The 14699-nt window shown below is 41.8% G+C and overlaps 1 protein-coding gene across 3 annotated transcripts in view; it reads left to right on the forward strand.

Moving 5' to 3' along the window:
* Positions 1-14229, forward strand: part of PRIMA1 (proline rich membrane anchor 1) — a 51654-nt gene extending 37425 nt beyond the window's left edge. For 2 of the 3 annotated variants that reach the window (XR_014169488.1, XR_014169489.1), the window contains exons 4-6: positions 1931-2060; positions 8480-8729; positions 11897-14229. Coding sequence is in view for 1 of the 3 variants with exons in the window: in XM_081915915.1 (XP_081772041.1) it covers positions 1931-2060; positions 11897-11996 (230 nt within the window). In the remaining 2 variants the exon portion in view is untranslated. The remainder of the gene's footprint in view (positions 1-1930; positions 2061-8479; positions 8730-11896) is intronic. The other variant, XM_081915915.1, reaches the window with a different exon arrangement.
* The last annotated feature ends 470 nt before the right edge of the window (positions 14230-14699 follow it).

The raw sequence follows: 14699 nt of genomic DNA on the forward strand, positions 1-14699 counted from the left end.
AAGTAGCTCTGAAGCTTCTGGGCCTTTGGACTGACCCAGGAAGGGATCTTGTGTGTCCTGGTGTCCAGCGCTTCCAGCATCCTCCCAAACAAATTTCCATTGGCCACCACCCTCTTTACACCATGGTCTTCTCTTGAGCCCAATGTGCTCTAAGGTCTACAATGACTATGGAGCCAAACAGGGGGGAAAGTTTGCTCTTTGTCCTTTGATGCTGATGCCATCATTATCAGCCACATTATGAACCTGCATTGTTCTCTGGAGCTGTTTTTTGTTTAGGGCTGTTTTTTACTGATATTTTGACAATTTTATTCTTTCTGTAAACCGTGTTGAGGTTTCATTGCAAATTTTGTGAAATAAACAAATGATGTGGCTTTGTTGTGGGGTGCTTGCAGTTTTGCGCAAGGTCACAAATCTGCTAGGGTGGGTTGGTAGACAGAGCCCTGGACCACGGAAAATGGGGGATCAAATCTTGGTTTCCCTTTGAAGATCACTGACTGACTTTGGACTAGCCAGACGTCTCACAGAGTTGTGAGAATGTTGTGAGGTTATTTGGGAAGTACATTGCCCTAAGTTCCTTGGAGAAAGGGTGGGGTATAAATGTGGTGAATAATACAAGCCTGAGATGCTCTGGTAAAACATGAAGTCTCCATTGCCTTAAGCTCTAAACCCACACTGAAAAGGAATTACCGTATTTTTTGCTCTATAAGACTCACCTTTTCCCTCCTCAAAAGTAAGGGAAAATGTGTGTGCGTCTTATGGAGCGAATGCAGGCTGCACAGCTATCACAGAAGCCAGAACAGCAAGAGGGATTGCTGCTTTCACTGCGCAGCGATCCCTCTTGCTGTTCTGGCTTCTGAGATTCAGAATATTTTTTTTCTTGTTTTCCTCCTCCAAAAACTAGGTGCGTCTTATGGTCTGGTGCATCTTATAGAGCGAAAAATACGGTATATGAGTTTTCACCCAGAGTGGTACTACTATGAAACATTGGGGGCTGCTTTGATTCTTTCACAGTATGCAAATCTTTGGCAAGAGCTGAGTGAATAGCTTTTATTTTCTGAGAAATGAATAGCCATCTTTGTCTGGTCACAATTGTGGGAGGTTGAAAGGCCTTACGCTATTCTTAGCTGGGCTGCTGTGGTCAATGTTTTATGTCTTCTTGGAATATGGAGGAATCAAACTACTCCAGAATAGCCAGTGTGGTAAAGTAGTACGACTGTACCATTTGTGCTTGATAAAACTTCCTTAATGGGCTTTATAATTGGACATGTCATTATGGCAATCTCAGACAACCTAATGCTGCATCTGATGGGCAGCCACCAAGAAATGATGGCGGCCAACAATATTGAGCCATTTTCATTTCTGACCCCTGTCTCAGTGGTCTAAGAGTTAGGGGTTGAGGGGTTGAACTCAGTGGTAGAGAATCTGTTTTGCATCTGAAAGGTCCCAGCATCTTTGGATAGAGCTGGGAAAGATACTTTGTATACAGAAGACTCCCTTCATTTATTGAAGGTCCAATCCTTAGTATCTTCAGATAGGGTGGAAGAAGACTTTTTGCAAGAGGAAGGCCTGGAGTTCAGTCCCTAGCATCTCCAAGTAGGAGTGGCAAAGATTCACACTTAAATCCTTGGAGGTCAGCTGCCTATCCATGTAGACATCACTGAATTGTGTGGACCAACAGTTGTTACAAGAAAGCTTCAGTGAGCTGATGCAGCAGAAAGATCTGTTGTCTGCTGCTGTATTGTGGTATTCAGAAGGAAACCACAACACACTGTAGGTAATAGAGTAGGGAAAATGTGCTTTGGGTTGTAAACTAAATTCCTTGGTCATGTCCCCAGGAGTAAACTCTGGGCCAGTGGAGCTTCCTAGAGCGTTAAGGTCTTTTTGATAGGACTCAACTGAATGTGTGTCTTTTCCACATTATCTTTTCCAGCTCCTACCGTTCCAAGTTGCCCTACTCGAGAGACGTGGTGGCCAGGCCCAGTTATAATTATTGCAGCATGCTGTACCACACTAGTGTTCCTCTTTCTAGTTTTCATCATTTGCTACAAAGCCATAAAAAGGTAAGACTGTAAGTGTGTTGCAAGATCAGATGCTTTGTGGATGTGCTACCTTATAACTTACAACACAAGAGCAATGATAAGGAAACTCAAGGAGTTACTAGCCTGGGAATGTTCAGACAACAAGTCAACAAGTACTGAACATGGGAGACTGAGCAGTTACCTGTTCTGGGTGGAGTTGCACTTACTCTGAACTAACAGATTGTTAGTTTGGGGAAGCTTCTGAATCCATCTTCGTCATTGGAGGTCCAGGTAGCCTCAGTGGCTGGGAGTGTGTTTTACCAGCTATGGCTGGTACACCAATTACAGCTGTTTTGGGACAGTGGTAGTCTGGCTATAATGATTTGTGCTTTGGTAACCTCAAGACAATTGCTCTGTTTGAAGCTGTCCCTGGACTTGGTCCAGAAGCCCCTGCTGTTGCAAAATCACTGCAGCTCTACTGTTGATGGGGACCGACTATTGTCAACAAGCAATTCCAGTGCTCAAAAGCTTGCACTGGCTTCCCATATGCTACCAGGTCATGTTCAAGGTTCTTACAAGGCCTGTAAAAATCTGGATCCAGGATACCTCAAGGACTGAGGACTTCAGGGGACCCACAGTTAGCAGATCCTGCGGCTCAGATGCATGGCTTGTATCCACTAGGAGTTGTGAATTCTGTGTTGGGGGTCCAATCTTATGGAACTCTCTTTAGGTTGGGATCAGAGAGGCCCCTCTCCCTGTTGAACTCCTGGCTCCTATTAAAGACTTTATTCCAACAAGTGTTTTAACTGAATTCTGATCTTATAATTTTAATTGGTGTTTATTTTCATTGAATTGAGTTTCTCATTCATCATTAGAGATTTCTGTAATTAAGCAGCATATGAATTGTTGGAATAAATGAATGATGCCAGGAAATGCAGGCAATCCCATACACATCTGACATATGTTTAAAGTTAAGAAATTCCAGGCAAATTTGTATGCAAAAAAATGTGTATGATAGGACAAATTCACTCTAAAATGCTGATGAATTTTCATGTGAACTGGGGTTTTTTGTGTTTTTTTGGGTTTTTAAGCACAAACTCATGCAAATTTAAGATTGGAAAAATGAGAAACTGAGCGAGGTCAAAATTGACATATTCACCCATCCTTTCACCCTCATTCATAAGAAATGTGAGACAGCCTTTGATGGAGGGGGTGAAAACCCTGTGAAAAGCTATTCCCATAAACAGTCCAATAATACAACATGTAACACAAGCATTTGCAACACATAAGGTGGAAATCCCCCCTCTTAAATGAAATCACAAGGAAATGCCATTTTGAAATCTCATTTAGTTCTTTGAAAACTCGCCATATGTCACAAAATCCCGCCGTCTGCCTGCAGGACATTTGTAAATTATCCATCACTTGGATTGTCCTCGTTTTTTCATTCATGTAGTGCAATGGCATGTCCTATTGCCTAATAGCAACACTTAAAGTTATCCTGCCCCCTGCCTAATGCATGGTTAGCTGGTGGCATGAAGGGGGTATCTGAGCTGGGCTTCCGGTTCCTACAAGGTGGCATAGCAGCTGGATATTGGTAAGTATGCAGTGCCAGGAACATATCTTGCTGGTGCTATATATACAGATCCTTGAATTCACAGCTGCTGAATGCAGAGAATTTTGCACTCACACAGCATCATAAGTATGCAGGTATGCACATAGTTTGTCAGGCTGGCTCAAGGCCTGTTTGCAGGGGGCGGCAGGAGCCATAGGCAATTCTGGAACTCGGTGGTGGTGGGTGCCATGTTGCAGTACAGTACCTTACAGAAGGCACAGGACCTGCAGCTTCTCCATCTCTCTCTTCCTTTGAACCTTTCACCTGCTCCCTCCCTGACCCCATATTTCATCATATGATTTAGTGTTGCTTGGGTTAGCTGTAGTGAAATTGAGGTGCAGGATCTCCTCTATCCAACAGCATGGTGCAAAGAGAAGTTTGGAAGTTTCTACTTGCATTTTAGATGAGCCACAGTTTAGTGTTACATCTTACCCCTAAACTGTGGCCGGCTTTGTAAATCATGGTCTGAAGTTGGCCTGTTTGCACTAATTACAATTGAGTCTACCATTTCAGATGTTCCTACAAACCTGTCTGTAATAGAACCAAAAAAACTTCTGAACTCCTTTTTGTGGCCGTGCCAGAGGAGGAGGCAGGCGCATGCAAGCCCAGGACTTATTAACACTCATTTTTACAACATGCATTCAACATAGATGGAATTTTCATGTGATTGAACTTATCCACACATTTCCCCCCTAATCCCTCCTTCACTCCTAGACCTTGATGAGAAACAAACTATTTTTTTACTAGTTCTGCTAAAAATGTGAACAGCCAAGTGAGGCATGGATCCACTGGATCTTAAGCCAGGCCATTTCCTAGAGAGGAACTTGATCAAGGACCCTCTTCTGTGCCAGCCTGGGGACAAAATAATGATATTCCTATCTTCTGCCTTGGGGTGCAGAACAGCAGATCATTCACTGCATCTGCAGTCTCCTTAGGATTGCTCTGTAAATTCATTGTATTCTAAAACAGCGCTATCTAAGCCATATCCCTTGCAAACATAAATCAGTGCTGGTTCAGGCAGTACAGTGAGACCAATTGGAACAGCAGGTGATCTCATTGTCTCCTAATCTGTTTTCTGAATCCTTTTTTTTTTTTTACAGTGTAAGGACTTAGTTCAGAGCAAGATGAAAAGATTTAGGGGGCAAGCTGGCAGTCTGAAGAGGGCTAAGCACCATAGTTAAAATAACATATGGGATGAAAAGATGGGGGCAGGCATTATGTAATATTCTCTCTCTTAATTTTAGTGTCTCTGTGGAATTTTATTGTGATAAGATGCTTATATAAAAAGCAAAAAGAACACAAGCCTTTATCTCGTTATGTAAAGGCATGAGACAGTAACTGTCTCCAGAGACGTAACGGGAATTGCAAGAACGGTACTTCCCAGGCCCTTGTGCTATTGGCAAAATTTAAAGTCTTTATAGACTGCTTTTCATCAGAAAAGATTGCAGAGCGGGTTACAAAGAAGGAGCAAACAACAACATATAAAAGAATAAAAATTCAATCCAGTATGGAAGACATAAAAATAATTCAGTATACCCTGCCAGATGGGCGGGGTATAAATAATGAAGGTATTTAAGTTATTGTTAATAATGCAATACATCACACATCAGACTCTGTGATGCAGAATTCCATTCACTCAAAAGCCTTATGCACCCTCATTATGAACATCTACTAACACATCTGTACCTACGTGAATTTAACACCTGACCCATTCACCCACACTCACCCACTTCTCAACCATTACAGTTCCAGTAATACAAAGGCCACCTACATCACCAGAAGCCTATCGCTATTAAGCAAAAACAACATCTAATCTAGGACTATGCAACATTCATGCAGCAGTACAAATGAGAGTGCGTGTCCAGGATAGGTGTAAAAGAAGAAGAAGATAGGCATGTGGAAGCGAAGCAGTTAAAATACATATGATTAGTACAGGTGAAAAGTTTAATCTTGCAAGGGCGCAACAAACTAGATGGGAGATGTCCCAAATGATTCCCCCCCCCCCCAATTTAGTATGTGAAAGGGTCTATCAGTGCCAGAACCAAACTTCCAAAGATGGCTTTTTGGCAGCCTGAGCAAGTGACCTCTTCACCCTCCTGGATTTGTAGCACCATGAGTAACTCCTCTCTGACATCAAAGGAGTTGAGAGTTGATGATAAATGATGCTGTTGCTGAGTCAGCAGAAGAAGTCAGACTCGTGGTCCCTCGTCACCTGCAAGATGCTCAGAGGTGTGACTCTCAACCCAGAGGAGGAAAGTACTATCAGTTCCTTGGGGTGTCCACACCCTTGAATGAATAGCAGGTTTTATCACTAGGTGCTAGCTTTAACACAACATAATGCCCTATAAAGAAAACCATACCATAGAGTTCATATTATAAAGTGGCTTACGAGTGGAGAGCAATGGTTCAAATAGTCAGACTAGCAGCCCAACTAGCCAGATAGGGACATGGGAAACTGCCTTCTGTGAGGCCACATTATTTGTCCTTCCAGCTCTGTATTGTCTACTGTTGATTGTCTCCAGGGTCCTAGCACCTGCTTTCTGATCCTTTTTTAAGAAGAAAAATCCAGGAAATGTTGGGGATTGAATCTGGCACTTTCTGCATGCATAACGTGTGCTCTTACCACTAAGCTACCGCCCCTTCTGGGTAGCAGGGTCAGCTGGGGCAGATTTTGGATCCCATTAAAAGTCTTCATCTTCTCAGTTTTATATATGTTAGGGATAACAGGGGTGGTTCATTTACATAAAACCCAACCACTGTGCACATTCACCATACCTCCTTGAGAATGTGTGCATAATTCATCCATGAAGGGGGAAATGTGTGTATTTCCTGTTCAATATACATCATCTCCTATGAGCCTCAGGGAATGTGCATATGTCAACTGAATTTTGTACATTTTGTGGCCAATGTACATTGTATCCAACAGGTCAGATTGCACACATTTGAACTTGAGATGTAAAACGAGCACGTTTCTTGGAAACTATGCAAACTGACTGGAGAATGTGCATCAGTGAGTCTTTGGGGCCCACAGTAAACTATTCTGAAATCAGAGAAGATGCCGTGAAACTCTTTAAATTAATTTAAGTTACATCAGAACCGGTCTCTTTTCCTCGTTCAGAAGACTTGGGTTGCAAACTTGGGTACTTTATTCTCATCTTTGCAAGTCAGAAGAGGGTTTTCAGGTGGTTGTTTTTCAATGTGTATACCTGCCTCTTGGAAATCTCATCTGTCACATAAACAGTGAAGGGTTTGTGTGAGGTCAGGGCACAGAAAGGCCGGCTGATAGGAAAGGCACTATTAAAGACTATTTGGAAGATCGGTGGAGAGACAAGATAGGAAATACAGGGGGCCCCATCAATCAAAGGCATAACTAATTCAGAGACAGGATTCTGAAAGGGCATAGGACTAGCATGGATAGACATGACAGATGATTCCACCTTGAGGGCTGGCAATCCCATTAGGAAGCCTGAGGCAGCCGCCTCAGGAGACAGATGCTGTGAGGCAGGCAGGGAGCAGAAGCAAGGTGTCGGAGGACAGAGTTGTGTGTGTCACACAGCCTGCCTGCCTGCCCCACAGCTCGTAAACCAGCCAGCTGCCCTAAGATGTGGTGAAGGCACTGTTGTTGTAACTTTCGGCTTCCAGCCAGGTTGCATTACACGCCATCTTGTTCTTCAGTTCAGGCAGCAAAATATCTTTGGGTTGCTGTGCACTCAGTCACCTCCCCACTTATTCTGCTTATGTTCCAAAGAATGAGGAACTTAGCTGTGTTCTGCCTACCATCCAAAACAGAGGCTCTTACATGCAAGTAAGAAAGAGATCTTCTTCTTTTCCTGGGCAAGCAACAGGATAGTTTAGCAGTCCATAAAGCATGATTCAAAAGTACAGTGGTACCTTGGTTCTCGAACGGCTTAGTTGTCGAACAAAACGGCTCCCGAATGCCGCAAACCCGGAAGTAAGTGTTATGGTTTGCAAACGTTTTTTGGAAGCTGAACATCCAACACAGCTTCTGCTTGAGTGCAGGAAGCTCCTGCAGCCAATCGGAAGCCACACCTTTGTTTTCGAACGGTTTCGGGAGTCTAACAGACTCCCGGAACAGATTAAGTTTGAGAACCAAGGTACCACTGTACAGGAGCAAGGCAAGAGACTCAGAATTGAACAGAAGTAGTGGAGATGTCTGAACAGTTGGCACAGCCCTCTTGCCCAGCTTTTAAATATGAGGTATGGTGAGCTTACTCCTGAGAGTCCAGACAGGAAGTCCATGAGTGCAGGCGTGCACTTTGGGTGGACATGTCCGATCCCATCTGCAGAGGTGGCGTCTTGTTGGCAACAAGACTGCCCCCCTGCCCCATAGTAACCTCTGTCTTCTGCTCAGCTGTCCCCACTGGCTGTTTGCAATCTTCTACCTCCCTCCACGATGAGGCTCTGCTCTCTGTGGGGAGAGTCAGCAGATCAACTTCCCGGCCTGCAACAGCTGGAACCACAAGGCTACTGACAGAGTCGAGGGGCCCATGGCACCCCAAGAGTGAAGATTCACAGTCAATATGGAAAGTGGGCCTAGTTGCTTTATTGAATTGGACAGAACCAATTAAGGCACTTACTTTGTTCCATTTATCTCCAGTTTCAGTGTTATGGAAACCAGTACCAGATGAATAGGTGTCAAGGAAAATGGACACGATTCACTAAAAATTGCAAAAGTTGCTTTCACTGTAGCTGCAATGACCTTTTGATGATTGTGCTCCATATTTGTCTGTCTCCATAAATTCTCTTTATGTTGGTAGTACTGGCTCTTAAATAAGAACTGGGTATATTTAATTAAAATAACTTCTAAGTGATATTCTCTTGGTTTTAGGCATTATGAAAATGCGTACATGCAAGCCATGGAGAGGTTGGCAGATGCTGAAACCCCGTTTTATAACTTTGCTGGGAACCACGCAGAACGGTTTTCATTTATCCGGAGCTGGAATGCTCTGTTCCTTTTAAACCAATTTTTACAAAGAGGTCAATGTGTGATATGTAGCTCTGCTACATATATGTAGCCATTTTTTAAACAGGTGGATGAAATACCTTTTAAAGAGCTGCCTGTATTTTCTGGCCATAGAGTGAGTATTACGGATTTCAAAAGTACTTAACACTCAAGAGATACTAATTTGAATAACTACTGCTTTAAAAATGTACTGGAGTAGACAGGAAAGCCAAGTGGAACTGGAGTGGTTGAGAGAAGGATCTCGGTGGGCCAAAAGGAAGAGACAGAGAATCAAAACGAAATGAAGTAAAAGATATAGAAAAAATATAATTGGCTTTGTATGCATTCTGTAAAATCAGAAAAACGAAAACTTCCAAACAAAAATCTGCTTTCCTCAGCAGACAGATCACCCATAATTTTAGGCTATATTTTGCAATTCCATAAATTACAATTTTTAAAAACGCAATCGTTTTTTAAAAAATCATGCATATTCTGCAAATGTTCAGATTTGGAATATTTTAAAATATAGACAATGCAGAAGAATGAAGAAGGTAAACATTTGATCTGTACTCCTGAAAGTCTCACTAGTTAGAAATGAGACTTGAAAGCTATAAGGTGACAGCAATTTTTTCTTGCATGGAACAGTCTTCCACACAAAGAAGAGGGCTTTCTCTCGCTCTCCTCTGTGCAGCCCCTCATATGCCAACAAGATGGGAAGCAGATTTGGGGAGACCTGCATGGGAGGGTAGAGGAAGAAGTCCTGCTGCATAACCAAAAGCCCACTTGCCTAATAATGGATTCCACCATTAAGCCATCAGCATCAACACTTCTTATAAGCTGAGCATGTCTTGTCATTTGCCTCCTCCAGTACTGTTCTGAAACCACCACTAACTTCTGTTAAACTTGAGTACTTATCTGCTTCCAAGTGAAAATGGCGATGAGCAAGGCTGCTTTGTCCTTGAGCTCTGCGCTCTGTTTTAGTTTTAAACTGTTTTTATCTTGAATAGTAGCCGGTTGGCTTTCAGCAGTTAATGTTAATTGCTATAAAACAGGCAAGGAGCATATCTCTTTTATCTCTTTTACTGCTATGTGGACTTAAAAGCCGTATATTTTAATTGGACGACAGGAGCTGGGGGAGCAGTTGTTTTGGTTCAGCATTTTAAACTGATAAGAAACACTTAGAAGAACATCTTGAGCAAAGGATACTCTGCAGATTTAACAGTTTTAATAAGGCTATTACACAGACACAGACCCGTAGTGAGTGCTTCAGTTAAAACGTCCACAACTCCATTGCCAAATTTAGTCCAGAAATCTATGCTGGACTGTTGTGACTCAGCAAGTGAGGCAGAGGCAACCGCAAAGTGATTGCGGCAAAATGAAATTAATATATCTTGCATGGACAGCCCTGGACCTTTACAAATGTGCAAGTAATGGGGTTGAAGAAGCCTTATCCCAAGTAGGAGGTTTTGCTACATATTCCTTTAGGGTCATTCCACATCAAATCAACGCAAAAAGCAAGGGTTTCGCCACCCATCGCCTCGGATTTTGATGAAACTTGGTGTACACCCTTCCCTTGTGGTTGAAGGAAACCCCCTTAAATTTTTTCCCTCTATCTCAAATGGTTTAAATTTTATAGCACTTCAACGTTTTGTGAAATCTGTGTTCCTGTCCCTCTTAAGATCCTCAGCCTTGTGTGCATTTTATTTTTTTCCTCCATAACCAATGATCAGATCTCTTTGAAATTTTACACAGAGATCAATAACATGATGAGGATTTCAGGAAAAAATACACCAGCACTCAAATGATTTTATAAATGCCTAAAAATGTATAAATGTATCTTTTTTTCATGGAAAAACTAGGTTTAAGAAACTTAAATTTTCAGCATTAGGGCACAATGCAATCAAAAGCTTTTGATGGTGAAAATTATTGCAAAGGCATGCTCTTTCTCAACAAACAATAAAATATATGGGTCTCTTACGTCTTGTAACAAATTTTTACGTTTTTTGGACATCGTGGGGGGAAATGGCTACTGGGTACAACTTTCCTACAATCCATAGCTGTAAAAGAAAAAAAAATGAAACAAAGTTGTTCATCTTAAAATCTAAAATAATATTGATTACAGGTTGTTGTTTTTCAAAAGTGCAGACTTGTTTTTCAGTTTTGGGGTATTTAAAACTATGAAAATTGGCTATATCATGAAATCAATCTAAAAAAAAAAATCGGTCAGAAACTTTAAATGGCTTCTCTGCTCTCCAAACTGGTCTTTTCTTCTAAACTTATATCTTCAGGTTGAATGCAACTGCCTTCAACATCTCCTTGATCTACATCGCTGCTATAAATAATTTGTATCTTCTGCACAATTTATCGCCTGGCTTTACTTTAATTCCTTTCTCTAGCAAATCTTTAGACTGCTGTAACATTATGGGGCGTAGATATTTTTTGATTGGTCCTTTGTGCTTTTTTAAAGGATCCCTGCAGGTTTTTTTTTAAGAGATTCAAATTTATTCAAGTATACACTTTGTGATGCAAGCAAATAGTTTCTAAGTCTTCAGCTATAGCTTCAGTTCTTAAATGCAACAGCTCTCTGTCCTCTTCGCTTAAACAGTTAACATTCTCTATCCCTTTTCTGTGACTGAAAGTTAGCTTATGGCATTCACTAGAAGTTAACTCTCCCACACTACATATTGAATCTTCCATCTTATTCCAATTGAAAAACACAGCAAGAACTAGCACCCAAAAAATCAAAGATTGGATAATATTTTAATATTTCTGAAATGAATATTTTTTATTAATTTAAGCCTAATTTGATGTACTCATAATTGAATATAATGCATGATTTTACATTCTTTTAATCCTTTTCTTGTTAGGTCTCATTTCCTTACATGTCAGCATTTAAAGTTTCTGACCGATTTTTTCTTTTTTAGATTTATTAGTACTACTGTATTGCCTATTGTAAGTTTGTCCTGATCTGTGGCCAGAACAATAAACTAATGAACTTGAGTACTTATCTGCCAGGAAATGCCAACCAGGTTTTGTGAAGATGGAAATTATTCTGAGTACATTGATATATATAATCATGTTTTCATCCATCATTAACCTCCCTAAATCATCATATGCCTTTGGATTATTGACATTACTTATCTCCTGTGCAGACCAACATTCCCGAACCAGGGTTTGAAGGGGGGTTTGCAACCCCATAAGCTATGGTCAGCACTGATTGCTAATTAATCTCTTTATCCTCTTTCTCTCCCTTCTTCTCCCACTCTTTATATATATCCTTATTCTTACTGGACCTCAACAAAGGAAACCGCTGAGAAAAGAAGAGAATGGAACAAGTCGAGCTGAATATGCAATGACCTCCTCCCAAAACAAGACAGTTGATGCTAACAATGCGGTGGTATAATTTTCGAGGCTCCTCTTGAGTAGTAAACATTCAAAAGCACATGCGGCGTCTGCAAGTTGGGTGGAACCAGAGCATCGAGAGAAGCCCTGTGGCCCAGGACTTCATTTCAGAAATTGTGCACGTACCAGTTATTCTGAGAAGAAAAGCAGACGAGACTCCTCTTTGTCTAGTTGATTGTCACAAAGGGAGGAATGAACTTGCCAGTCAGGGCTACTCTGAGAAAAGACCTCACAAAAAGGCACACTCACTGCATGCCGCGTTAGAACAAAGCAACATCATTCCACTCCTTTCCTTTCCTTTCCTTCTTATTTTTGATTGACAGTGCAGTTTTTTTAAAAAATGCTTCAGTAGGATCCTTTGATGGCAAAGGTGATCCATCTGTGGCAGCAGCCAATGGTAATTGGGTCTGAAATCTCAAGCTTTACTTGCATGGCTTTGCACTTTTCTTTATCTTTTACCAGCCACATCCACCCCCATTCTGAATTGTTATTGCATTGTTAAGTGGCAGAGTTTCCATTGACCCGCAAGGCAGCCTCCCGACAAATTGCATGATGTCATGAAATACACAACCACATCTACAGCCTGGTGACTATGCAATTTCCACAGCAGGAGACTTTTCAGACCGAAAGTAGTCACAGTAGGATCCGCAGCACTTAGCGCTGCTGATAAAAGAGAAAATTATTATAGGTAATAACATTCAAAGGTGCTTTGAATACTGTTTAACCCACAATCAGTTTTATTTCCCCATTTTGTTACCATGTAGCATTTTCTCCCTGGGTTTTGAGAAGTTCCAAATTTTTGTGTTGCTCAGTTAACAGTTTTGCACAATTTTGCACATGTATTTACACCACACAGATCTGTAGGAAGGATCTCTCTAGAATGGCTTTAAAAGAATCAGGTTTATGCGTGGAGGGAGACTGGCTGCAGTGAAAATTGAAGTCCTCCTAGCCCTCCTTGCAAGCTCAGATCTCTGGTTTCCTGGGGGACTTCTTCTGAATAAAGGACTCTCTGCTTTAGGGAGAAAGCTGTGAAAGCTCAGTCCTCTCTCTTGACAAGGGACTGCCAACTGTGCCAAAATTATATGTGATAGCTCGTGTGTTGTACCACTTTGTGATCAGGACTGCAAATGACTTAGAAGCTGAACCCGCCAAACCCATTTTTGCGCGATACCTTATTAGGCTCAGTCACTTTAATTTCTTTAAAGAAACCGTTGGTGTTCAGACACTGGTATCCGCCCACACCTGGATTAAGATGGTTAAAAAAAACAACCCATGAAAAGAATTTCTGTCTTTCCTCTTGTACGCCTTCATTTGCCTCTGTTCCGAGAGCCGCATCAACGAAAACCAAAATGTGCTTCTTGTCTTGCTGTCAGGCTTCAGTGATATTCTGTCTTTGTGTCTTCAAGCAATCCAAACCAAGCCGTCATAGCCCTGTTTGTATAGAATCACTGCATTTCGTCAATACAGCCTATTAGTGCTGAGAAGCTGGTGTTCTGGCCCATTTCATCCAAGGGTGGGCCCAGTCTACAAAACCTCTAGTGAGACTCCAAAGAGCTGAACCTTCATCCAGAACCCTGTATCTGTACCAACAAAGGAGGTATGGGGAAATTCCTATTAGCAGACGGTGGGGTACAGGGGTGCCAACTTGAATAAAATATTGGGGGACCAGATAGGCCCCACCTCACATAATCACAAGTTGCAGCTCACACACCATTTAAATGGCAATGGCCATCACATGGGGGGGACTGTCCCCTCAAATATTTCAGTGGGGGGCCAAAGGGACCTCAGCACCTAGGAGTTGGCTCCTTTGGTGCACTCAATGATCACTACCACCATATTCACCTCTGGCAAGATCATTGGATCATGGTGTCAAAGTTAATTGTCAGCTAGGTCATACAGCCAACCAGAAATGGATCTGCTCTGAGTATGACTAACATGAAGCATCTGTGATATTTGGAGACGTGAGGGTTTGGTTAACCATTATTTTCTTTTCAGAGGAAAAACACGGTTTTAGTACAGAAGAGATGGTGTTAGGTGTGTCCACACAGCATCTCTCTATGTAGACTGTCTCTCACGTAATGTTCTGCATCTCAACACTTTTCTTAAAAGGTGATGGCGAGAGAGAGAGAGAGGACACAGGGAAACTCAAGGCTAACCCCCATCGTTATTTCTTATTATCATTATTAATAATTAGATTTCTTACCTGACCTTCACCATACAACGCTAGGACAGATTATAACCATTTCTTAAGATTATAATTTCTTGTAAACTGATTTTTAATATTTAATGACAGGAAAATGTGGGTCCTGGAAATATATCCCTCAGGTGTCAAAGGCCAGGGAAAGGAAATGAGTCTTTAGCATTTGACAAAAACTGTGCAATGAAGGTGCACCTCTGTGGGGAAGAAATTCCACAACCTCAGAGGTGCCACAGAGAATGCCCCCCCCCCCAATTCTGAGAGTGGTAGAACTACCAAGAGCCCCCACCCCACTGATTTCAGCGCCCAAGAAGGGAAGGAGGCCATCTTTCAGGTGTTTGAGACCTAAGTCATTTTGGCCTTAACATTTGAATGGTACCACATGGAGTTCCTCTATAGAAAAGTACCTTCTGACTGCACCCTTAGACCTATCCTCCATGAAATATGTGGGATTTGGGTTTTTACGAAATCCCTTTCCTTTTACTAAACCGTAATAGTGTTGTGTGT

This window comes from Podarcis melisellensis, assembly GCF_964234715.1.
Source record: "Podarcis melisellensis genome assembly, chromosome: 1".
Lineage (NCBI taxonomy): Eukaryota > Metazoa > Chordata > Lepidosauria > Squamata > Lacertidae > Podarcis > Podarcis melisellensis.